Below are 24,660 nucleotides of genomic sequence, written 5' to 3'. Positions count from 1 at the left end.
AAGCAGTGATGGTAAGGTCTGGTTCAAATTCACCAGTAAATGCTCCATAAATTAAAGAGAGGGTAGATTAAAATCTTGACCAAATGCAGGCCTTTTCTTCAAAAAGCAAACAGGGTTTTTATTTTGGTGGTGTGGCCGAGCAGAGAGATTGGTACATTAATGTGATTAGTGGTGTTATGTCTGTTTTATGTGGGCTGAGGTGGGGCCGCACAGGCTGGCTACGGGCTGTCGACAGTCTGGCTGTGGGCTGGCTCTGTGGGGGTCAGGGGAGGGAGTGCGTCACATGGCCTGAGGTGGGTTTACTGTCCTCTGCTTACAGTCTGACACAGCCGCCGTACTAACGCCAGGTGAGTAATGTCAATGCAGAAAGCCGAAGATGTGGCCGTGTGGTTAGACCACAATCAAGGTCAAGGATCCAAATGTAAAACATGAGGGATTTAACCATTTGGTTAAAGAAACAGGATGATTCTATTTAAAACTTAGTTACCGGTTAAATATTCAAGTGGTCATAGAAGAGCAAAGTAAACTGGGGAAAACAACAATTCTGAACTTTCCAAATGCCTAAAACACAGTGGCTTCAGGGACGGGTATAAAACTGGGAACACACCAGACTAGACATCGCAAACATAAGGACTATTTCAACAAACACATGCAGAATCGTTTTGTATCAACAGCCAGAAAGGAGCAAATATTGAATGGAAATACTGAAAAAACTGAAATGCCTAAACCTGCCTTGCTAAAGACACCAAAGAAAATGCAACATTTCAATATGATGGTAAACTACTCAGAGAGAGCAGGAGGTAAATTCAGGTGAAATTCAAAGAAGAAGAAGTCTGCACTAAGAGCTGGATGAAATGGATTATGAAATCATTCTCATTAACAGCACTGTTTCAGTTTGCTTGCCATTTTTGGCAAAACAAAAACAACAAAGCATTATATCTCCAGCTTTGTGATTTTGAAGTTTCTAATTCCAGTTGTAAAAGTTAAGCCTGATTAAAATTGTTGATCCTGAAATTGAATTCTTGACAAAAGCAAATTCCACTGTCAGATATAATCGTTCTGGAAAAGGACCTTGAGTTAAGATTCTCTATCAAAATAACCTTAATGAGAACAACAAGCAGAGACTTTATTAGAAGTCAAACAATTAGAAACCAGCACCACACACTGTATGATTGTATCTCCCAACTGACTCAGACTGTAACTGACTTGGTGCAACTTGGTCAACAGTCGTACTTCGACTTAACAACTGCAATGTGTGTCCCAAACTGATCCACTGACCAAGCTGAAAGCTATTCAGCATCATCACATGTGGAAGCCTCAAACTCTGCAAAACCACAGCAAAGGATGGGAGACTGTCATCCACATTTCACAGAGGAACAATAAAAGGTGGGAAAGACGATACACTATTGTTGTCGTGACATGAGATGACAAACTCTTTCCGATGCTGACATCATATTGGGCAGACAGACTCCTGCAGTCAGACAGATGTACCAGAGGAGTGTCATTTGTCTTATACAAAGCCTTGTCCTGAGGACAACATGGAGAATGTGTAAAATGTGGTCTTCTGATGGCTTGTTTGACAGGACAGTCCAGCCTCCCATCTGCTCGCTGTCTCTACATAAGATTGTGTGTGTGAGAGAGACAAAGAGCGAGATATGTAGTGTTTCTATGCATCTCAGAGACAGACAGACAGACACACACCTCGTGTCAGGGACAGGCTAAAAGCCAGAGAGAAGAGGCTGTGTTTAGACAGCAAGGGAACATCTTCAATCACCAGTTCAACAGCATGAGAGTCCACTTTTAAACAGCGTGTCAATGGAGAATTCCTGAAACTGGGATGAGATAGCTCTTGGTCAAGGTCCAGCTATGGTACTAACAGGCTGTGCAGTCATAAAGTGACTATGTTGCTGGTATATATTAGAAGGCAACAGAGTTGTTTACTTAAGTCAGCAGGTTGTTTGCTTTTGTTCTTCCTGAATAAAAACAAAAAAAGGAGAGAGAGGGAGCTTTTCCTGTAAGAGTGAAATGAAAAGGAGGCAGTTTCCTGGCAAGGACAATGGGTGAAGAGGACATGTGGTTGGGTTTGTGTTTTTGTGGTTCATGCATCAGTGCTTAAGGGTGGCAGTCTCCCAAAGGGGCAGGTAGGGACGAGCATATCCAGTCACTGAGTCAGATTTGTAGGAGAGTGGCGATGCACGCAGTTCACTGAGCACCAATACAGAGGTTATCTGGCATCTGAGCAGTGGAGGTAGCAAAGTAAGGGTGGTCATGTCAACTACAGCCTAACCTCGACCTCCTCCCTCCTTCTCAACGTGGTAACAAGCTCACATTACACCTGACAGGTGCAAAGCGGATGATGATCATTGCTGGCATGCATTACTGTTACTGGCACCTACGGTCTGTGGCTGCTGCTTCTCTGCATACACAGCTTCTGGTCTGCTCCGGCGCCAAAATAACTCAATAACTACAAGTGGAACAGAAGGGTGTAAATCAATGTGTGTGCTCAGTGCTACTGTTTTATTGAAGGTGTGGTCTTCATTATAATATTGCCTGCAAATACACATATGCCCCTGGAAAAATGTCACACAGCAGGACTAGGTAAAGATAAAGTCTGTGAGCAAGAGAAGAGTGGCAGACTTTGTCATTTGTCCAGCATGAATTGTACAAAAGGCAGCTCGGGAGGCTCAGTAGCATGCAGTGTTGCTGGACTGCTTCTGTACTGAACTCATACTGAGCTGTTGCATCTCTCTCCTCCTGTACACGCTCGAGTCACTCTTCACAGTCTTTTTAAAGTAAGAAAAGATGCAGATGGGGTTGCTATGCCAGATCTTTAAAACAGCAGATCATGAGATAAATGCTGTTTAATAAACACAAAGACAGAAAACTGTACCTGATTTGTCCTCTGACGAGTGGACGGTTCTTTGTGCGGTTCATATTGGAGTCGAAGGGCACCTCAAAGTACTGCGGGGACAGAACAAGAAGGGGGTTAATGCAGGAGACACACAGAAACACGTCTTTTTCCATGCACATACACTTTATCATCACCTACTGCAGACAGATGTGAAAACTCATCACTTTGGGTGCTAAAGCAGAATTTAGGCAACACTATAATTGCAGTTGTGTTGTTGTTTTTTTATGTGTGGTTCTTGCACAACCCCCTACACCGCAGCTCGAAAGGACAGAACATTGTCAGATATGTTGAGTTGCAAAGGTCGGGCTGAGATACAATACAGCAGACAAACTGATATATTTTGTATTTCTCTCTGCCTGCATGCTCTCTGGTGTTGGTCATGTTATCAGTCACAGAAATGTAAACGGACTTGCTAAATTTATAAAGGATCCCAGGACTTCATGGCCGCCTCTGTGACTCTTTCTATGCAACATCTGGAGAGAGACATGTGAATGTGTGGGGAGTCATAGCAAATCTCTGAACCAAATGCTCACCCTGCACTTGGAGAGTAAATGGAGGTGGAAGGTGGAGGCAGTGAGCTGTTGGGTGGGAGGTGGTGGTGGTGTTGGTGGGGGGGTGTTCTGGGATACAACTATGTGAAAAACTACTTATACTCCTGTTTTATGATCTGCTCTGGAGGAGTATGCTTCAAAGTGCTCCCATGAGATTGGCAATGTGTGACTAAAATGCAAACACATGGGGTGCTTAAATGCAGGAACTGGCTAATCTGTGTGTGTGTGTGTGTGTGTGTGTGTGTGTGTGTGTTAGAGAGCACATACATGTGTGTATTTTCTTGCCTGCATAGGAGCCTTTGACTAATGAAGAAAACAGATAAAGCACTTAAGACTACGGAATATCAAGATCCATCCTCTCTGATATATGGTTCACATAAAATATCTAATAAACAGATAATCCACTTTTCTCTTCTTAAACCCCAGTTTCCAGATTTACTGCACTCAAGACATAGGAAAGCAACCATATTATTAAAAAAAACTCCTGGTGGAAGGCATTTCATTTCATATAGATGTTTTATTTTGAACAACATTAGGGAGTGGGGCAGCACCATTAAGGTCTGATGCACAAGATATCTCATACTCGACTGGGACTTGCAGTCAAGATCCAAATAGAAAGCACCAACCAAAGGATCAAACATGTCTGATAACAATTTGGCTTTCTTAGATGAGGTTTGGAGTTTGGGAGGAACACTGAACTTCTTCTCAACAGGGGGGGGGGGGGGGGGGGGGGTCAACAGCACCCAAAAATGACTGCCAGCCTAAAGAGTGAAATGGAGATTCAGTGTTACTCTGGTTTGCATGAGCTATTAGTGAGCCCCCTCAGCATTTCTGGCTAATGGATCATGGTGACCCATTGCAGCTTCCCTTTAGTGCAATTATGCTACTATTTTGAAGACAGAATTTGCATTAGTAAGAGAAACAAGAGAAACAGAGCCTTTGATTGTTATGCCCACAACGGTTAGAACAGCAGGTAAATATATCTCCATATTTGGCTCCAGTTACTGCTAAAATCTCCTGCTTCCCTTTTCCCTGTTTGGTTCAGTTGTAGTGGAGCACGAGCTAGCTGGGTCTGACTGGACTGGGCCGGGCTAATGGACAGCTGTGTATGCGGCTGTGGGACCCCAAGGCCCAGGCTGAGGTGTTAATTCTATTTCCTGGGTCAGGAAATGCGTCAGGAGGTCAGGGGCCGCATGAGAGAGAAATGCACTTTGTGGCCAGAGCAGAGCAGTGCTGAACCAGGCCTCAGGCAGGCCCAGGGCCAAGCTCGCTGCAACTCTGCTCACATAAAAAAGGATCCACTTAGTTTCCAATAACATCATCCCACATGTTAAGACCCAGATACTGTGAATAACGGTGCTCTGTGCATTGTGCCCCCATAGGCATATAAGGCACCTGTACAGCAAATAAGAGAAGAAACAAAGAAGAACTTTTCAGAGTGAGAAAAGTATTTCAAGACACAAAATCTACAGTGTTGCCATTGTTTGGATGAACCTGTCGTGTGTGCATGCGGATGATTTGCCATGAATGTCAAAGTCGTTCAGTCCACCCCACTGCGTGTGCCGTGTTGTCATTTCGGTTTGTCCAGTTCTGCTCTCGTTCCTCCCTCTCTGCCTTTTAAGTCAGAGTGCCTCATCTGGTTCGCATCAGTGGCCCTCTCAGCCCGTGTCATTATTTCCGCCCAACACTGCCATGTGTTCCAGCGATGGCATTAAAATAATTGGCCCATTTGTGTTTTGTGTGCACGCCCGTGTGATGCTACAGGTAGGTCTGAAGGTTTGGTTCAGGATGCATTAGTTTAAAACTGACAGGTCTTTACCTGCATTGAGTGGAAGTAATTTGACGGTGTAATTACATTCAATGGTTTTAACTTTTAGTAACAAGCTCAATCTCCAGTCGGGCACTGACCACTGTACACCAGAGTTTACAATGCCATTACTAAATGTTAATAAGCCTTTAATCAAACTGTCCTACCCCATAAAACACTCGTGCTATATTAACGTGAATATGATTAAGGTAAATATAGTATTGTTAATAATGTAAAGTGTACCTGTTACCATTCATAGGCCAACAAATATATTTTTATGATGTTTCAACGACGCCTGACAAAAATTGATTAATAAATAAATAAAAAAGCAACAACTTTTCTTGATTACAATGCTATGACTGAATATTATAATTAAATGTATAACACAGTCTTAATAAAAAATAATGTATTTTAATAGTGAATATGTTTTTTTATGAGTTTTATTATCTTTTTATGTGTTTTTTTTCCTTTACAATACAGCGCACACTTATCACAGCACATATATTATTAAAGCAATATAAATATGGTTGACAGCTGAATAGCTCTGCATTGGGAAAATATAGCTTGCATTACAGCCTTGCTTTAATTTTTTTTTCGATAATATTTCGTGTTGTGTCCTACAGTATTTTGAATAATATCTGTGTAGAGAGGAGTCTCAGTGGGGTTTATTGTGGCAGGAAGGTTTGGACATGGTTTCTGCAGCCTCTCTTCATCTCCAGTATGAACAATATATAAATGTTCAAATTCAGTTTTTAACAGGATAACATATGCACCATGCCTCTGAAATAGAGGAAGCAGACCTTTGATTGTTTGTTTTTAACCCACTGTGCGCCTCTGCTCTGATCACTCCATGACATATCTGACTGAAACTGCCGGCTGCTGTTTACTTCGTGAGCTCTGCAGCTCACTCATGATTCCCTCACTGACAACGCCGAGCAGTGCAGTATAATGGGACATTTTTGATAATCGACGAACGTTCGGCAAACAAATAAAGTTCCAAAAAAAGGCTTCAGATAACATATACAGTTCCATCAAAATCTGCCTGGATCAATAACTATCTCAACCCTATGGTTCAGCTCAACATCTACTGTATAGAGTGGCAGCTGGGGGACGGAAACGGAAGTTATGGAGAGTCTGGCTGCTGCTTTCAATTATGAACACAAACACATACACATAAAACCCATAACTGTAGGGACAATTATCTGCCAGATGAGGACGGAAAACAGGCGAGACCAAAGTGAGAAGCGAAGGAGAGGGGGTGTACAGTTGCCAGATCCTCCGAGCTATCAAAGACAGAACGTGATCCACTGCCAACCACCGGGGCTCAATTGATAACAGGCTGCAGGCAGGCATTTCCTATTCTTGTGTAGACGCTGCGGAAGATAACTTGGCTTTGTAGCATGATATAATTTATGGTGACGCTGAAGCAGTAGGAGTTTAAGGGCTGCGTCGTTTTGACAGAGTGCATAACATGTTTAATTAAACTCAGTGGATATCATGAAGTTGACCTGTATGACAACTTAATTAAGGAGAATGAACAAGGCTGAAAAACTGACAACCTTGTACTTTGTGCACCAGTCACTCCTTGTGCTCCCCATGGGAGAAGGGTTGCCCACACCTCCTATCTGCCTGCAAAAACAGCAATAGGAAGTGCAGTGAATGTCGGAGAGGAGCGGTACAGTAACTACACACCGTGCGTTTACTGTGTTTATTCGAGAGGCAAGAGTGTGCCTAAACACAGGCACAAGGACACACACAGCTGAGCAGCTGCACGGCTTTGGCTCACCCAGAAACATCAGCTGGCCTAAACAGTGCGTCTCTCTCACTCTGCCGAGGGAAACCCAGGTGCTCGGGCTAAACCCAACAATAAGACCAGGTCATCACTCGTCAGAACGTCACCTGTTTGCACACTGGAGTTGAATGGCCGCCGCAAACATCCACTGGGGTGTGTTGGAGCTCCGATGCACGCGAGCCAAGTCTACTTAAAAAACACACGAGAGCTCTCAAAGCCCCCTTCAACACCAACTGTGAACTGTCTCTGATCAACCACTTGACAAACAAGCAGCCAAAGATTTACATAGATTAAGCTTCCCTCAGAAGTCAATTCAATGGCTCTGGCAGACATTCACAATGTTTTGAAGTCAAATGAAAGAAAAGAAATGGAACAAAACAGACAAGGCATGCAACCCAACTAGTCACAACACAAAAATGCTGGTATGGCAGATTAAGGTTATTTCAAGGTGTTTCTGCGGTAGAGGTGGGACTGCTGCTCTGTCACAGAAATGCTATTGATGTCTCTCGAGTCAAATGAATAGTCTTGGAGCTATGTGAGCAATGCTGTGATTTTACATCGCTTCCCTGAAGAACCTGTTACACACTTCCAAACTACCTATTAAACTGTTAGCAAGAACCTGTGTGCGTGTCTGTGTGGAGAACAGAGGTGTTAAGAAAAAATATAGAAGACATAATGGTAAAAAGGCAAGTAAGAGGAAGAAAGGAGGAAACATAAGATAACTTTGAGTGAAGGCTTCCCTTTTATGCTAAAAATATTAAGATGAAATGATGCAGGCAGGACCAAATTCTGAAAAACAAGTTAAATTAAAAAATATTCAAATACAAAATACGTTCAGGACTTCATACAGAAATACAAATAGATTTTGGCACTAAAGTGTTAAAAGAGTACTGAGTACATCTCCATCACTTCATTTCTGTCACTGAGAAAATAACAATATTTAGTTCACACTATCTGCAGCGGAGGTGAATGATAAAAACAGGAGACATGTGTCTGTGTCTGGAATGCTGCATATGGACAGCTGGCAGATGTTTGTGGGCTTCCTCGCCCTCTGCGATCCTTTGATGTGATGAAATGATAGGGGATCAGCCGGTGTGATTAGACATGAAAAGCTCAAAATTGTTTGCAATGTTTCATTCATGAGAGAATAAATCCCGAAAAACTGGGAAAACAAAAATCACACAACCCTACGATCCAGACATCTTTTCACAATCGAGCCGTCCACGTTTCCATGTCTGCACAGTGACTCACGCGTATGTACAGAATCATTAGACATTTTGCTTCAGACCTCCAAAAGCATGTAACTAGCCAAGTTGAAACTATACCCGTACTTCTTGGTCTTCCGAATACCAGAACTGCACTATCCTGCTGCTGTACACTAAAGTCTCCTTTCGTTCTCCCAGGGCACCACTGGAGAGACTGCAGTACTCTGTCTGGCCAAAGAGTGGATCACATCCCCCTTTCAGCTGTGTGCTGAACCCACACCGCTTCTCCTTCTCTTTATAGCGGTCTGTGTAGAGCTGTTGGCAGCAGTTCAGCTGGCACAGCCTCCCTCTTGATTAATGGCCTGAGTGTGGGACAGTGAAGTGCTAAACTGTCCTTATGTTAATCAGCCAATTAATGCTGAGCAGAGCCACATTACCTCTGCCCTAATCAGTCCCTTTGCCTGTGAAGATATGGGCAGGATCTGGGAAAGCTTACTGCAGGGCAGAGGCATGCTATACTCTCACTGCCTGAGCCATGAAGAGAGGGAAGGAGTGGTGGAGCAAAAGGAGGATCAAGTTTGAAAAGGAGAAAAACAGAAAATGCTAAAAGTAGAGGATTATTCTTACATGCTGCTTTTCTCCGAACTCATCTGATCAAAGGAGGCTTTGGCAGCTGCTGCTTTGCCTCCATAAACAACATAAAGAAACGTTTTCGGTGCGCAAATAAAGATAAATGAGTGTTGTCTATTTCTGTTCTGTGTCGAAGACTATCTTAAGCCGCTAAGGCACGGTGTCTGGGGGAATATATGCCTCGTGTGTCAGATCATATCACTATTTTCATCATTAATGCTGCGTCGTGACCAGGCCACAGTGCCTCCTAGTGTGAGGGAGGACTCTGATTACAAGACAAACTCTTGGTGGACGGCAGTAGGGGATGACAGCAAATCTTCAGGATCAAGAGACCCTCTCTCGCAAAGAGACATTTCATTACAGGGTATGTTTATTTAAAGTCACACAACTGATTTATAAATTTACCACTTTAGTCAAAATATGCGTCACACCATGAGAATGTAATAGAATATAGAATCTTTGGCCAAATCCTTTACTGAAATTGCTTTAGTTTGAATATTAATCTTCATTTGTAGAAAGTGGTTTTGTATCATTTGCCACTGAGCTAGACTTTGGGCGATGCTGGCTGAGACATTCATTTTCAGTCCACTGTAAACGTATCAACTGTGCAAACAAGACAAATTCCTTTGTTGGAGCGCTGGCCAGCCATATCGCTAGTCTGAGCCTGATAAGTTAACGTTCTTACTAATGAGGGCTTTTCACTACACTTCCTGATTACCTTTAACTGTGTACACACTTGACTGCTTTCTATTCAGTCTCATACACTGTGAGAAAACATATCAGTGAAAGCTGAATACATAGAACTGGGCTGTGTGTGTGTGCGTGTGTGTGGTCACTTGTTTAAAGAGAAATAAACAGTCCTTTCCGCCATCAGTGGGCATTTGGAAATAACTGAGGGTGCGACTGACATGACATGCCGTTTGAAAGGCTCTCAACAGTTTGGGTGCAGTTGAAAAAGAGGCATGTGCATGACCGTGTGTATGTTTGAGAGAATGCGAGTGTTTAGATTTTTTTTTCGTCCACAGCTGCATCTGACCACAAGGAGACTGGAATGGGTGTGAAAGTGTGTGTGTCAGCTTTAATACAGCTCTGATATGGCTAGTGCTGAACATTTTGAAGAAATGCACCCCTTGGAAATTAGAAGTGATAAGGAGTGGACACATATGAAGGCCCCCACTGTTCTCTGAAACATGACAGCAGACATCAGCACCTCTGGCAAATTTGTATTTGCGGCCGTGACCCACGGCAAAACCCACCCCTTCATCTAGACAGGCTCATTCAACAAGCCTTTCAAATCAAAATGAGGAGGTCCTCAGAAGACGACAACAACATAGTGAGGTCTAGATCTCTGTGTGAAGCAAGTCTTTTCCCCACTCATCCATAGCATTACCTTTTAAGGTTATTAAATTCAAATTCTGGATGAAGGTCAACTACCTATTAATGAAACAGAAAGAAAATCTTTCAATAAGCTGCATTGTTAGGAATACCACAAGGTGCCTGTCATGACACGCAGGGCAAAGAGCAAATCAGACAGCTGCGATTTTGTGCACCCTTTGCTATTACGATTAGTCACAACTACAAAAATAAATGTCTATCAAACAGATAACCCATCTGATTCCACCATCCTTTCTATTGTCTTGCCATACTGTAGGTAAACTAAAACAAACCATATTTTTTTTATTCAGTTTCTGTTTGTTCTTTCTTTTGTTTTAACCCTGGCTTGTAGTGAACACTCTGGCATGCTGGGACATATGGTCAAAGGTCTCATACTGCCTGCTCTTCCTCCAAGGTAGGGTTGTTTCTGAAAATATCCTGCAGATCCAACAAGATGAACTGAAGTGAAATGAAGTGACACAGGCTTCACATTGTTCAGTCACCATCTTTGTTCTCCCTCCCTTTCTCCTGGCCAGCATGTTCTGTACACTAGACTTCTGATAATACACATGCAGCTCAGCTTGGTGCAGTGCAGAACAGTTTGAGTCACGGAAAAGTCTAGAGGAAGACTGAATCTCATCCTACAGAACTTCATAACCACCACCTTCTTGATCCAAATAAGAAAAGACAAAGAGGGCACATGGTTAATATCAACAGTCTGCTCTGAAGAAGCAGGATGCCTTAAAAAGTTCAACCATCACATTGGGCTGGTGTTAAATAAAAAAAATACCATCCAACTGTTACATCCCTGATTATAAAGTAGAAAGAGTTGTGGTTTTAAGTCTATAAACTCAGTTTAAGGCACCTCTTAGTGTGCTAACCCCCTTCTTTTCACTTTTTGAGTGACAGCAAACAGAATAAGGAAAAGACTGAACTATGTTTATACGGAGGTGGAACATTTGCTGATACACCCAACACAAGGGAGCAGACAGTAAACAGTGGCAAAAAGCAGCAGGAGTAAATAATTTATCCATGAGTTTCAATCTTGTTTGCTGGAGCAAATGGGATGAGACTGTGTAAACAGGGTAACAAAGTTCCTGTCAGAGTCTGTCCTCCTCCACTGCCAGAGATTTGCCCCCGAGACCCATCTTTCCTTCTGCCGTATTCTCTCTATCCCCCTCGCCTCTCTCACTATGCCCTCAAGTGGAAAGGCAACCAGTTAGCTCTTCAACGGGTTCTAGAAGTGAGCTGTCAACCATCTGTCCAGTTAATGTAACAGAAATTCTTCCTGTCAGGATGTTTCGTGACACAGCTTCCAGTGTGTCTGAGTGGAGAAGAGTAAGCGCTGACACAGTTACTAGGGACAAGTTGCAATGATGGTCACAACCCCGAAGATGACACTATTTTAGCCTAGATTATTGACAACTGGAGCACAACAGTAAAATCTTACAAATAAATATCTTAAAATGTCATTTTACAGGTTCCTTTTGTTAAAAAATATAATTTACTGGCTAGAGAGCAACATTTTCTCTGCCTCCTTAAAGCTGAAGTTAAAAGATAGATTTCCTTGTCTACTTTACAGCACAGTGTATAAATGATGTAACAAAGTCTTAAATAAACAGCAATTTCAAAGCGGTTAAGTGCCATTTAAAATAATGGGAAGATAACACAAATGACAGGAGGTGATACAGCGTGGCTGAGTATGCCTTCCTTGTAGAGGTTCACCTCTAAAAAGCATCAGCAGATTTGTGAGTGTATATTAAGAGAACGTTGTGAGGGAGAACAGTTTAAAGTTTTTTCATGAACCTGTATTGTATTGAGATCTCAGTGGCAGGAGACATACATTCACATTGTGCAGAAAATGTTATGTTACACACTGAACAGTCTTGACATGCTTACAATAGTCATAACAACACAACCGTCAAGAATATCTGCTTTTCAATGCGACTATTGTGAGCAAAACCAAAAAGCCGTGGTCATACAAAGCACAACCTTTTTTGTATGCTAAATATCACCTGTGCCTTTTTCAGTTCAGAGGATGCTGTGTGATTACATAATGAAGGACTGAGGACTTGGGTGGCAGTTAAGATTCAGGAAATTCAGTCTGAATAATAGTCATTGGAGAGCAGGCAAGAGCCCTTTTTAAAATTTCCTGTATTAAGTGAGTGAGAAATGACAGAGTCTAAATCTAGGGTGCCTGGTAATAATGTGATGTCTTCTTAATGTTGCAGAGCACTTTACAGCAGTGTAAAAATAGATGGATGAGGTGCAATGTAATGCATACTTATTCAGAACAGCCCTTTATTTAATGGCTAGAGGGGCTTACGAACCCATAGTGATGGAGAAATAAAAACGTCCAAATCAGTCAAAGTTGTGGCAAATAAACAACAGAACTGTAACATTCCCTTTATATGTCAGTTTGCCAACATGACCATGACCAGCTGACCACATAAATGCTAATCCGGTTTTAATTAATCCTACTACTAGCAAGCTTTAAGATAATATATGCCGCTTTCAGCAAATGGCAGGATGGAAAGCCTAATGAATTTAACCCTCCATGTGCCATTTCAAAAATCACACACCCTAATCAGTCATATGTACAGATTGTAAAGCCCTACGAGACAAAATATATAAACCTAACCGAAATTTTGAGAATGTGAGACACACCCAAGGCTTAGGGAAAGCCTTACATGTCGGTAACCATTTTGTTTTCCAGCAACGATGCCCTTGCCCCAAAAGCTTCTCGGTTTGATTCAAATTAGCATTCAGTGTTGGCTGACGGGCACGCCATAAACAGGGCTGCTTTTGTTAATTATCCACGGATCTCAGCATTACAAAGAGTGTTCCCACTTGCCTTTGGCTAAGTTACCTTCAGATAGAGAGGGCAAACTTGTGTTTCATGGAGAATAAACAACAACAAACAAACAGTAAACTGTACACAAATACATACATGTAATGCGTTCACTAGATGCCCTAAATAAATGCCTTTTTTCCTGAATCAATACTCTCATCAGTCTTGCAAAAAACACTGTTTTCGACTTGTTCATTGTTTAGCTACCATAAAACCAGAAACGCACATACAGAACTCCATAGAGCAAAGTGTTTTTTTATTTATCTGCCCTTTATGTCTGAAAACGTTCTGAGACCAAAAGCTTGTGATGAATAACATTAAAATGCACATATATCAGTGAGCTTAGGGAGCTGTCTTTGTATCCACATGAACAATTATCTCTCCAGCAACTAAAAAGAAGAAGGCAGGCCAAAAAAGAGAAAGCTAAATAACTATTAAGTTTCAGCTTAACAGAAAACAGCACGCCATTTCATAAAATTTGTTATTCACCTCTCTGTCACTGATTTTAATGCAATACAGTACCACACATCAAAACACAGTATGTGTTCATCTGCATAACATTAGCATCACAGAAGATATTCTGAATCAGTGCATAGTCATAGCTTTTTTGGTCATAATACTTTTACTTTCTTCATGTCATAATGGGTAATTTTGAGCTGCTCAACTAAACAAAAAACATTTGGGCTAAGGCTTGGCAATATTCAGAGAGAGATTACATCCATCGAATAGGCATGCAAACCTCTGGCCTCAATCTGCTAATGTTCAGCAGTGCAAGGGGTTGATGACAAGCAGAGGAGGGCCACTTCTAAAATAAGTGCATCTTCAGCAAGCCCTTATCACCAGCAGCAATCGTCTTCAGTGTGACACTAGTGCCAGAGGAACGGTTTGTCCTCTAGACATACAGGGGCCTCTGCACTGACTACCTCCATTCACTGATACCTCCACAATGCATGCTGGAGGTGCTGACATGCCACTATCTGTTTCAGTGGGAAAGCAGCTCCAGAATGGTCAAAGGAAACTGGAAATGAGACACTGACACCACAAATGTTGTTACACAGAGCTCTGCAGACAGTTAAAACAGTTATTATGAGACAAATTCTGACCCGTTGGCCATAAATATTCAGACTCTACTTTTACCGAGCAGAAAACACTGCTACAAGCAGTAACACGTAGGACAGAAACAGATACATGAGATGAAGTGTCCTAGTTGGTGTAACAACATTTACTCAGCTTGCATGAGGTCAGCCATTGCCAAATGCAGTGTGAGGTGTAGAAAGGTTCACTGGTGCCAGACAGTGCTGAGGTGGGTGGTTTCCGCCCTCTGACTCAAGTCTCAATGGTGTCTGCATCTTGCCTTGTTGGTCACTGAAGCCCATAATCATAGTGTTTTGTCAAAAACTAAAGGGTAATCAGGGAGGTGTAGAGGAGGGGCTCCACCTGCCCATCAGTCAGTCATGTTCATCCCCTCGGGTGACGGCAACTCTATTGTGGTGAGGTGTGTTTGCCCAAACAAGCTGCAGCATTGAAAGCTCAGTGAGACACTTTGCGTGTGAGTAGTAGTGCCTCTCTTAAGTGTGATCTTCACAAAAGATGACGACATATTGTGGACAACTCCAACGAGGAGCCACATTCTCCTCTTCCTTTGAAGTAACGACACCCTGTACTTGTTTTTAGAGGCTTGAGTATGAGTAAAAAAGTCATGTGCATATTAATATGTATATTGATAAAATATATACTGGTAAGTTAATCTCTAATAAGACACAGTACCAAGAATTAAGATGTACGAATCGATTTGTTTTGAGAAAGTGCCTATTTCTATCCAGCTACAGTTAGCTGATGTGTCCATGGAAGGGGAAGGGTATAATTGAGGTTGGGGGGGTCATGGAGTAAAAAAATATTAACAACCAGAACTGGCTTTTATACACCATGTGTTATCTCTGATTGCCAGGTCAGTGGATGACAACCACTTTAATTTTAGTTTAATTTAAGAATGAATTTGGAATATTACTGTTATTAGCCATCGTAATAATCTGCCTTGTACAGGTAACATTTTATGGTAGTTATGGTATAATTATTGGGGTCTCTAAATACTGAGCTTTGGCTCATAGTATTATATCTTATATCATTTGATACGAACATATTGTTGAGTTGAAGACTGGATTTAACATTAATATCAGGACCAGGAGTATAATTTGAAACTGCTTCTCAATACAGTATGCTTGTGTACAGCACAGACAATTTCTTGGCCACACACACAACACATAAAAACGAATAAAAAAGGTGCCCTTAACTGCAACACTGAAGCCAAAACAATTACAGACATTATTGGAAACCAGAATATTATTAACACAATTGTATCTAAGCCTAACTAACACTTTCCCTGGCAACAGTATTTGCTCCTGCTTCCCCTCAGGCATTATCTTGGGGGTATATAATAGATGGATTTACCCTTCATGACTTTATCAGAGGAAAGCATCTGTCTCCCGTCTGAGCCTGCAAGAGATCCATTTGTACAGTTTGAAATGGATTGGCACCCCGTGGTCAACAAAGACAAAAGCCTTTAAAGAAATTAACTATTAAACAGAGCTGTCTAGTTAAATATTCATTTTAATCCAGCACCAAAAGAGAGATACCCATCGAGTCCCTTTCGTGCCATCTTGCTAGGCAATTAAAAAGGAATTTCCATCCCTTCTCCCAGGCTGAACTAACAGCTTGGTGGAGACCATCAAAACAAAAAACTCAAAACTATCAATGTCAAAGATCAGCTTGCTCTTTTGTTTTAACTAAGCTGTTGGAAAACAAGATCTTAAGAGCAGCATCTGCACTAAGGAAGGGGTCTCATTTTTTGTGAAATCGCCCGTTTGGCTAATCCTCTGATGTGTTTGACCTTTAACTCTTAAAAACAGTCAATGACAAAACATAGCCAGTGGAACTAATATGACAAGCACTGATACTTTTACAACTCCATCTGTCTTAAGATATCTTTGAAGCTTTCCACGGCAGAAAAACAAATACAGTAAGCCCTAAATAAAGGGGTTATTTTGAAGGTATTCACTGCAATTCATCAAATGGAGTCTGGTATGAGAATGGTGGGGGGTAATTCTCAAGCAGAAAATAAATTGCACAAAAAGGATAGCAATGTCATCATGCTAGAGGTATTCTACAGCACCCGTTTGAAACCATATCTTCTGTTACTTCTTCTCAGCAGGGAACAGACACACATCCAGAGGTGGAAGGGTTTCATTGTCTTTGAAGAGCGCAGTGGTTGGTGGGGTTTTAGCGGCTATGAGGTCTTGTTACAACTAATGATCCTCTCAAGAGGTACTATGTTATGTGAGGTAACCCAAACTACAGTGAGAGGAGCCCCATCCTGGAAAAGTGCTGTGGCAGCAGCCTTGACCGTTGGGGCACAGCAAATCTACCGCCAAATCAGCCTGAGGTAGATTACTACCACCTACTGCGCTGCTGAATGACCACTATCTACACCTTGAGTCTGTCTAAAGTAGTAACAACAAATATCGGTGTAGCAGAGTTGGCAAGCATCACTGTAGTCACAGCCAACCATCTTAGAAGTGAATGGAGTACAGGGGTTTAAAAAGATGACTATTTAATTTATGCTGACACATCTGATTACTTTATGTCCCCTAAAAATGGAGGACTATGTACAAAAAGGGCTACAACTCCGTCATTGTTCATCTGATACGGATGTCAACAGCCTCAAAATAAAGCTGTCAACATTTAAACTTCATAGTCAGTGTTTCATTTCAAATCTGCAGTACAGAGCCGAAACAAAAAGCCTTAATTCTTTCTGACAGCACTGTAATATAAACATTACGCAGATTTACAGTGCTGATGTTACCCTATTTAACAAAGTGTGATTTAAGGAATTTCACCAAGATCAGCTTGTAAATGTATCAGTGCATCAGTACAGTTTAAAAGCCCTTACAGATTCATGTACAACACTAGATACGCCTCAAGTGGGGATTCAAAACCTAAAATAATGTGAGGGAAACACATTTCAGGTAGCAGCACACCAATCTGACCTCCAAATGTGTGGATAAATATGATTAACAAGATCACTGCCAGTGCAAACAATATAAAGATGGTAGAGATAAAGATTGCAACTGAGGGAACAAGCCTGCGCTGCGATAGCATGCACTTGAAATAGTATACTGTGGTATCATTAGATTCTGAGGAGCTTGACAATGCTTTTTAAGTTGAAAGCCTGAGCTTGATATAGTGGCTTTGTATGATGACGCTGCATTGTGTATCAAGATTAAAATAACATCCGAGTGCTATCAATGTGATTATTCTATTCATTATTCAGCTGATAAAAAGCTTCTACACGTAGCTGTACAAGTCATCTAAATCACTGCCAAAAATGCTCTACAAACCTTTTTTATACGGCTTTAGTGTACTACAAAAATAAATTACTCAGCTGTCATGGTCCCATCACAGTTTACATTCATAGGAGCAAATTTTAAGTTTTTTCTAAAAGGTTATGAAATAATTTGACCTTGGTTAAATCCTTTAAAACTAGTTGTGATCTTTTTATCTTAATAAACAGAATTTCCCAAAAGCAAATGACCAATGCTTTCATAAGTATTGCACCTTTTAAAAAGGTTTCAGAAAGTAAATCAAACACGTTATCATAATGTACTGATAATATGTAACTGCATAACCTATCCCTGTGTTCAGTCACTCCAAGGGGGTGACCAAGATGTTCACAGAAGGAGGCATGCAGGAGGGTATGCATAATGCATGCCTGCACAGGACAAGAGAGAAGGGCGTAGCTTGAAGTGGTAGTGGATGAGCTGGGGGCTTGTGGGGGCTCGCTTATGCGTGCCAGCCTCAGACAGCTCACCACAGGAGAGACACAGACACAAAAGAAAACTCACTGTCATGGTCACAAAAGCAGAAATGACACTAGGCAGCCACAAAACAAGCCAGCTTGAATTTTCATCAAAACAAACACGCAAGCTGACATGGTGTGACTTACACTACAGTCTCTGTCAAAATAGTCATGCAGCACTTATTTGACAGTGAAAGGCCATATGGGGTCTTTTTTACACTGCTGGGGACCTCAGACTTCCCTGAGGTCTTTTAGGCTCCAGCCTGAAACTCTCGACTGATTTATCCAATTATCCAATTAGCTGAAGTAGTGGCCAGACTGGAAGGTGATGACAGCTGGGACACCTGTGGAGGCTGTGCCTGGTGTGGGTCCTGAAGACCAGACCAACCAACCCTTTTTTCTACTAACGTTAGCCAGGATTTCATCCCGCAGGGACATAAGCAACTCTGCAGTGAAACCTTGGGTGAGACTTTGAGACGACTGAGCTATTTCTCTCAGAGTAAGTTCTCTCCAGAGTATCACCCTGTTCAGCTGACCACCTCCACACAGGCTTTAATGATAGACAGAGGTGTAAGCAAAACACAACATGCAAGAAAAGTTTATAATTGCCAACCCATGAGAGCTACTTGAACTGGAAGCTCAAATAATTACATCCCCTTGCTGCTGGAGCCCACTGTTGTCTGTGATTGTAAGACAGACATGACAGCATTAAGTCTTTTGACTGTGCTGAGAAACTCTAGACGGTGAAATGCCATTGTTACGTGACTCCAAGTGCTTACACCCTTCCGTCAGTTTCCTAAATAGAGTAACATTTTAAAAGGAAACCACAACATTTCAGTTTGCCCTGCAGGCACTTCCCAATGGGACAAAGAGCAGCCTTGGCTTTTGACAGCTCCACTGAAGGTCTGGCTGCCACTTCCAAGAGCCAAAGCATTTTTCTCTCCCTCAAGGCATTTTCCTCCTTTGCTCAAGGTAATTCGACAGTTGTAGATGCAGAGCATTAAGGGATTAGAGCCGAGCAGCAGAATCCATAGGAAGTGATCTTCGCTAGGGTCTCTGCTTTGATTTGTTTGTCAAGCTTGTGTTTGATTTTTCATATAAAAAAGGGCATCTAGCTTTGATCACAACTAACCACACTAATGGTGAAGCACCAGTTCTTCCAAGATGAAAGAGAGTAAAAGTAAAAAAACAAAAACAACCTGGCAGCAGATCTGAAGGTAGGATGTTTTTCTTTTCCATTCCACTCTCTTTTCAGGATTATGAAAAACAAATGGATGACCAAAGCGCTGAGATCATTTACACGCAGGTGAGGGTGTGTCTTAGACAAATAGAGCCGACAGCGTGCGTTAGTCCATTACAAAGAAGTGCAGAGTTCCGCCACAGTGGCAGTGCAACAGGCAATTATGTGTCACACATGACATCCCTTGTGCCTCTGTGTGTATAATTACACTGTGGAAAATGACATTCTTCTCCAAACAAAGCAACACCAACAACTACAGTTACAGGCACATACTTCTCATACCAGACAAGCAGAGGGAGACAAGACACTACCAACTACAAATAAGTTTTCTTTCCTAATGATGTTTATCCTTTTAACCACCTCTGAAATGAAAGATGTGCCCTTTAACCACTTTGTCTGATAACCTACTTCAAAGTCAGCCTCACTTCAAGACAGGTGGCTAATTTGTCTGAAACAATAATCCCATCGGCAATTAAGACTATGATGACATGCAAAATGTCTCCACAGAGAACAAGGGATATAGGGGGGCAGGATGAATCTGACTAGTGAGAAGGTTCTGGCTCGCATACCAGCTACTAGCCACAAAAAAGGAGTTCTTGGCCTGATGCACTGATGAATTTCAGGCTAAAACACACAAAGCCATTTGTGAAAACAGAGAGAAATGTTGAAGTAATAATCCACCAGGATCTCTTTACAATTCACTGTATATTTATCTATAGAAACCATGTGAAGCATTCCTAAAATACCATACAGTCTACTATAGAACACTTTTCACCCACATGTATAATGCAAAATGAACTCTGAAATCTTTTTACACATCCACAATCTTGACATGTAGCCTCCTTCATATTATTATTATCTGGAGGGTCCTTGTATACAATCAAATATCAAAACTTTTCACAACCTCACACTAAAAGATTGTGACTGGTCTGCTCTGGTTTAATGCATAAAGAAACATTAAAAAATTATATGACGGTAAAAATGTATATAACTTCAGACTAGAACTTCAAAAGTGACAAAGCAAGATGTTGGAAATATGTTCATATTTTTCCAAACTCTGCAGTAAAACATAGTAAAATTGACCCGCTTTTCTAAAAATGTGGCTTTTACGAAAAGCCTGGAAAATACATAAACGTTTCCAAAATTGATAGAAGCCCCGACTATAAGTATTTCCTGCAGATTTTAACGCACACTTTTCTAATTTGGCTTTTAATTGGGCTTTATCTGCTCTGAACTTTTGCCCGTGCTTCACCTTCACTGTAGGTTTGAAACTAGACCTGACTGGAGAAGGCTGATAGAGGCACTGAAAGGCAAATAATATTGTTTCAATGAAATATAAAGCCATGTTGTATCCTAACTTCAGGCTGAGTTAGTGGTGAAAATGAAGACTGACAGGACTGATGTGAGGGTGGGCCCACAGATAAAGGGACACCCAGGGTACGAACAGTGGCAGCCACCTCTTACATCACTCAACAGTCCGAAACGTCTCGGAGCTCGAGTCTGGGCTACTCTCAGCAGCTTGAGGAGAGGGGGACATTTTTCAAATACCTGAAGGATATTTACACACCTGCTCAGTGTGAGGTAGAGGTGCATAGAAGAGTTGGAGCACAGCTCTGTTTCAGGCCACTGAAGAGACAATACAATTTTAACCTGAGCGATGGACTGATTGACACTATTCAGACCTGACCACAAAAACAAAACTGTGGAGGGGGGTCAGACTGTACCTATATTATAGAGAGCGTTTGTTTGACTTGGTGAAGCACTTTATTCTTGTTGTAAAACGTTGCTGTTGAGGGTAGGCTTGGGTGGGAGGGTTGGCCCCAAGGGCAGGAACCTGCAGTATAATCAAGGCCTTTGCCAAATTACAGGCCAAAGACACAACTAAGCAGAGTTCAATCTAGGGCTGAGGGAGAGGTCACCCATGATACTAATAGTGTTAAGTCACAGAGCAAATGCCTACGTACAACGTCAACAACAGACTGTAAGTGTCTAGGCACACTAGCTCTCCTTGGTTTATAGCTTCAAACAAAAGCTTTCAGCAGGGAAATAATAATAGCATTACAGTCCGCTCAATGCATTTTTGAGATGCGTAGCAAAACAGGAATGTAGATGGGCAAAAAAGGGGATGTGCTTGCTCTTTCAGCATTTTCTGGAACACAGGCATCACTATAAGGAGAACTGTGGATGTGGGTATCTGTCAACAAGCACGCTCATGTTTGTATAACATGTCAACAAAAAATCTATTATGTGTTATAGGACCAACAGATATCGTGCCAGCTCTGAGACAAGTTCTCATCACTTTATTTCCAAAAGGAAATTGGTACTTAAAAAATAAATGGATTCAAGACCAGAAACATCTGTGTTGTTTACTGCTATTCTTGAATCAATTACACAAGCCATGTGTTTAATATTTTTTTTGCTTCGTGGGATCTTTGTAGTTTGAGTAAATTAGCTGTGGTTAATCATTCATTTTACACAGAGATTATTAGATACACCTGTATAATCCTGCAGTAACTGCTATCCACCTTTGTGAAGCTTATAATGCTCAGTTTTTGTTGACAATGTGTCAAAGAGGTGTTCATTAAACTCCATGGTCAAACAGTGAATGTTGAATGAGATTAATCACACATTATAGGGTTTTACATTCAGAGGGCTTGTGCTGTGATTAGACCTACAAGTGGTGTGCAAAGAGCCATACAGCCTATATAAAACACATATATAAAGAAATAGACAAGCACAGCCTTGTTTTGCCACTTTCTGAGGATAACTAACCTGGTTGATTGAATTGGCAGTACAAGAGGCGAGGCCTGTTCCCAGACACGATACCAAGAAGATGGCAGGGTCAAAGGCCACTGGAGCCATTGCATAGCCAGCTGCAGCAGTCGTAACCACCAGTGCTGAAATCACCAAGAAAGAATAATAGAACATATTAAAACAGGAATTTCAGTGTGTGTGCTCCCTCAATGTAAGTGTCCTTCTTTTACCTAAACTTTACTTTAGTAACAGGTAAAGAACACTGCAGATAGGTTGTTCAGTGTATGTTCAGTGTGTTCCAACACTCAGTTTCTCCCCACACACAGCTAAACACACTCCTCATGTGTCACTCTACAGGCTCCCCATATTGCAGAAATAAGAGTTGTTTGGAACATACTGAGCATAAGGATCAACAGTGGAGAGGTGGATTATGTTGCAGGTCTTGTCTCATGTGACAATGGCCAAAGCCTAATGCAACAAAGGTGCAAGTAGCAACACGGCAGTAGTTCCATCGACTCACTCACTGACTGAACAACATGAATGTTTTTTCTGACACCATGCTCTGCACTACCATGACATCTAGTATAGATTTTTAGTATAGATGTATATAGTAAATAAGCAGGTACTTTGGTATATGTAGTAATGTATATATCTTTGTATTTGCTTCATGCATCAGCCTTATTTACCAAATTGTGACATAGTTTCAGTGATGGTGCTTTGCATGTATATCAACTGAATAGTTCATATAATATGACAGAATCAAGATGTATTGTGTACTCTACCTGTGAGTTTGACTTTGGCAAGCCTGGCGTAGATATCTGGCAAGTCAGCCACATTAACCTTCAGCTCCTTCCACTGTTTGTCTAGACGTGCCTCCCTGGCGTGATCCGTCTCCACCTGGACATGAGGAGTCTCATCTGAAGACACAACTGTACTAGACACAGAAGCCTTGTGTGCCTCTGCATCTTCTGTAGTGGGCTTCAAGGTGTATAGTTCAGGCTGTGAACTGGTGACATCCTCGGGCTGTGGAACAGTATCTGTGACCACAGGATCAATAGTTGGTATTCTCTGCACCTGTCTTTCAACACTGTCATCTCTCTCATCCACAATGGTCAGGACAGGAGCCTGTTTTGGGATGGCACGTTGGTGAAGCTCACTGTTGTTCTTTGTTACATACTGAAAGGAAAACAAGTGGACAATTTATGGGATAGCCTATCGTTATGACAACAATACTGAATGCAGATATGTACTACATAAAATCAGTTAAAAGGTATGGTGAAGAAAATGCATTAATAACAAGCAACACAAAATGTTTAAACTGCAAAGGAAGCTGAAATGAAAAATAAATTAGATATTGGGACTAGTGAAAGATACCTGGCGTTTCAGGAAGTTGAGATGCTGGTACGTCAGCCAGTTAGATGGATCTCTTCTGTGCAGCTGAATAAGGCTGCGAGCAGTCTGGTTACATCGAGGAGCATTTTGAACAAATTTCTGTTTCACACTTACACCAACCAAACCTACAAGAAATGTGAAAATACAATGTTTAGTCATTAAAATAAATACTGCTGGTTTGGTTTAATTATGGCAGTCCTAAACAAAATGCGCAAAACACACATGACCAAAACTAAAAACAATGAAAACCAAGACAAAAAACACGAACGTGGATATGTAAATAAAATATAACAAACTACAAACAACATGTAACACAAACAATGTGTTAAGCATAGAAGCATGACCAAACACTAAAAGTTAAGATCACTTATTTCCATAGTAGTCCTGGCCTTCCCAAGTGAACATCATAATACATCTCTACTTATCTTGTTGTGATATAACAACATATGGTACCATATAGAACTACATCATCTAACCACGTTACATGACTAATAAACTTTCCATACACTCTTGTTGCTTGTTTATTGGGTACACTTTGCTAAGACGAGTGCAGAACACTACTAAACTGCAATAAATCGAGACAAACACTGTACGTATGTGTTGTTGATAGCGTCCTTATCATAACCCTAACCGACCTGACACGTAACAGTTATAAATCCCACATCAACATTGCTAAGCTAGCTTTTCACGTTGTTTGATGACACAGTTACAATAAGATAGCTTAAACGTTGTCGTTATAAAACCAGGCAGTAATTAGCTAATGACGGTCTCTGCAGATGGGGATGACTTCTGTCTAAGGTCACAGTTAGCCTCCTGCCAAACATCTCAGGTGCCACCCGGATAGCTGCATGCTAAGCTAGTAAGTTAGCTTCCGCCTCAGCTTCAGAGGCTGTTTTCAGCGGGTCCAAAGTAAAAATGACTTTAAAATGTACCGGCGTGCTACACGAAATACCACATCTCCTCTCGTGTTACCTGACAGTCTGCTACATGGCGTTTTATACATGTTCTCCAATCATAAAGCCGGCTCTCGTTTCGACCCCTTCACATGCAGCGAGCCGCCATTTTGACCTCGTTAGGTAAACAGAAACACTTCCGGGGCACGAAACGTCAAGCGGCGTGTGTGCGTAGAAATAAAACGCTACGTGTAGATATATCTACAGTATATATCTATGGTCTGTGTGCTGCAGATACCTTTCACAAGCAGAAAATAATTATAAAAAAGAGCGATCAAAATAAGTGTTTGTCATATTACCAGACTGTAGCAGATGATATGATAATTACCATAAAATGATGCCTACTGC

General features: G+C 41.5%; 1 protein-coding gene across 2 annotated transcripts in view; it reads right to left on the bottom strand.

Annotated features, from left to right (window-relative positions):
- Nucleotides 1–24,422, bottom strand: part of cox10 (cytochrome c oxidase assembly factor heme A:farnesyltransferase COX10) — a 28,526-nt gene extending 4,104 nt beyond the window's left edge. Inside the window, exons 1-6 of one of the 2 annotated variants that reach the window (XM_070927224.1) lie at nucleotides 24,305–24,377; nucleotides 23,342–23,484; nucleotides 23,012–23,143; nucleotides 22,750–22,945; nucleotides 21,986–22,110; nucleotides 2,891–2,961 (exon numbers count right to left, since the gene is read on the bottom strand). In XM_070927224.1, coding sequence (XP_070783325.1) covers nucleotides 2,891–2,961; nucleotides 21,986–22,110; nucleotides 22,750–22,945; nucleotides 23,012–23,143; nucleotides 23,342–23,484; nucleotides 24,305–24,362 — 725 coding nt within the window. In that variant the 5' untranslated portion in view covers nucleotides 24,363–24,377. Of the gene's footprint in view, nucleotides 1–2,890; nucleotides 2,962–21,985; nucleotides 22,111–22,749; nucleotides 23,144–23,341; nucleotides 23,485–24,304 lie in introns of both variants that reach the window. The other variant, XM_070927223.1, reaches the window with a different exon arrangement.
- Nucleotides 24,423–24,660: the final 238 nt, after the last annotated feature.

The sequence above is a fragment of the Enoplosus armatus genome, chromosome 20 (genome assembly GCF_043641665.1).
Source record: "Enoplosus armatus isolate fEnoArm2 chromosome 20, fEnoArm2.hap1, whole genome shotgun sequence".
Taxonomy (NCBI): Eukaryota; Metazoa; Chordata; class Actinopteri; order Centrarchiformes; family Enoplosidae; genus Enoplosus; species Enoplosus armatus.
The sequence above is the reverse complement of the archived record's forward strand: the minus strand, read 5'-3'. Positions and strand labels throughout refer to the sequence as shown.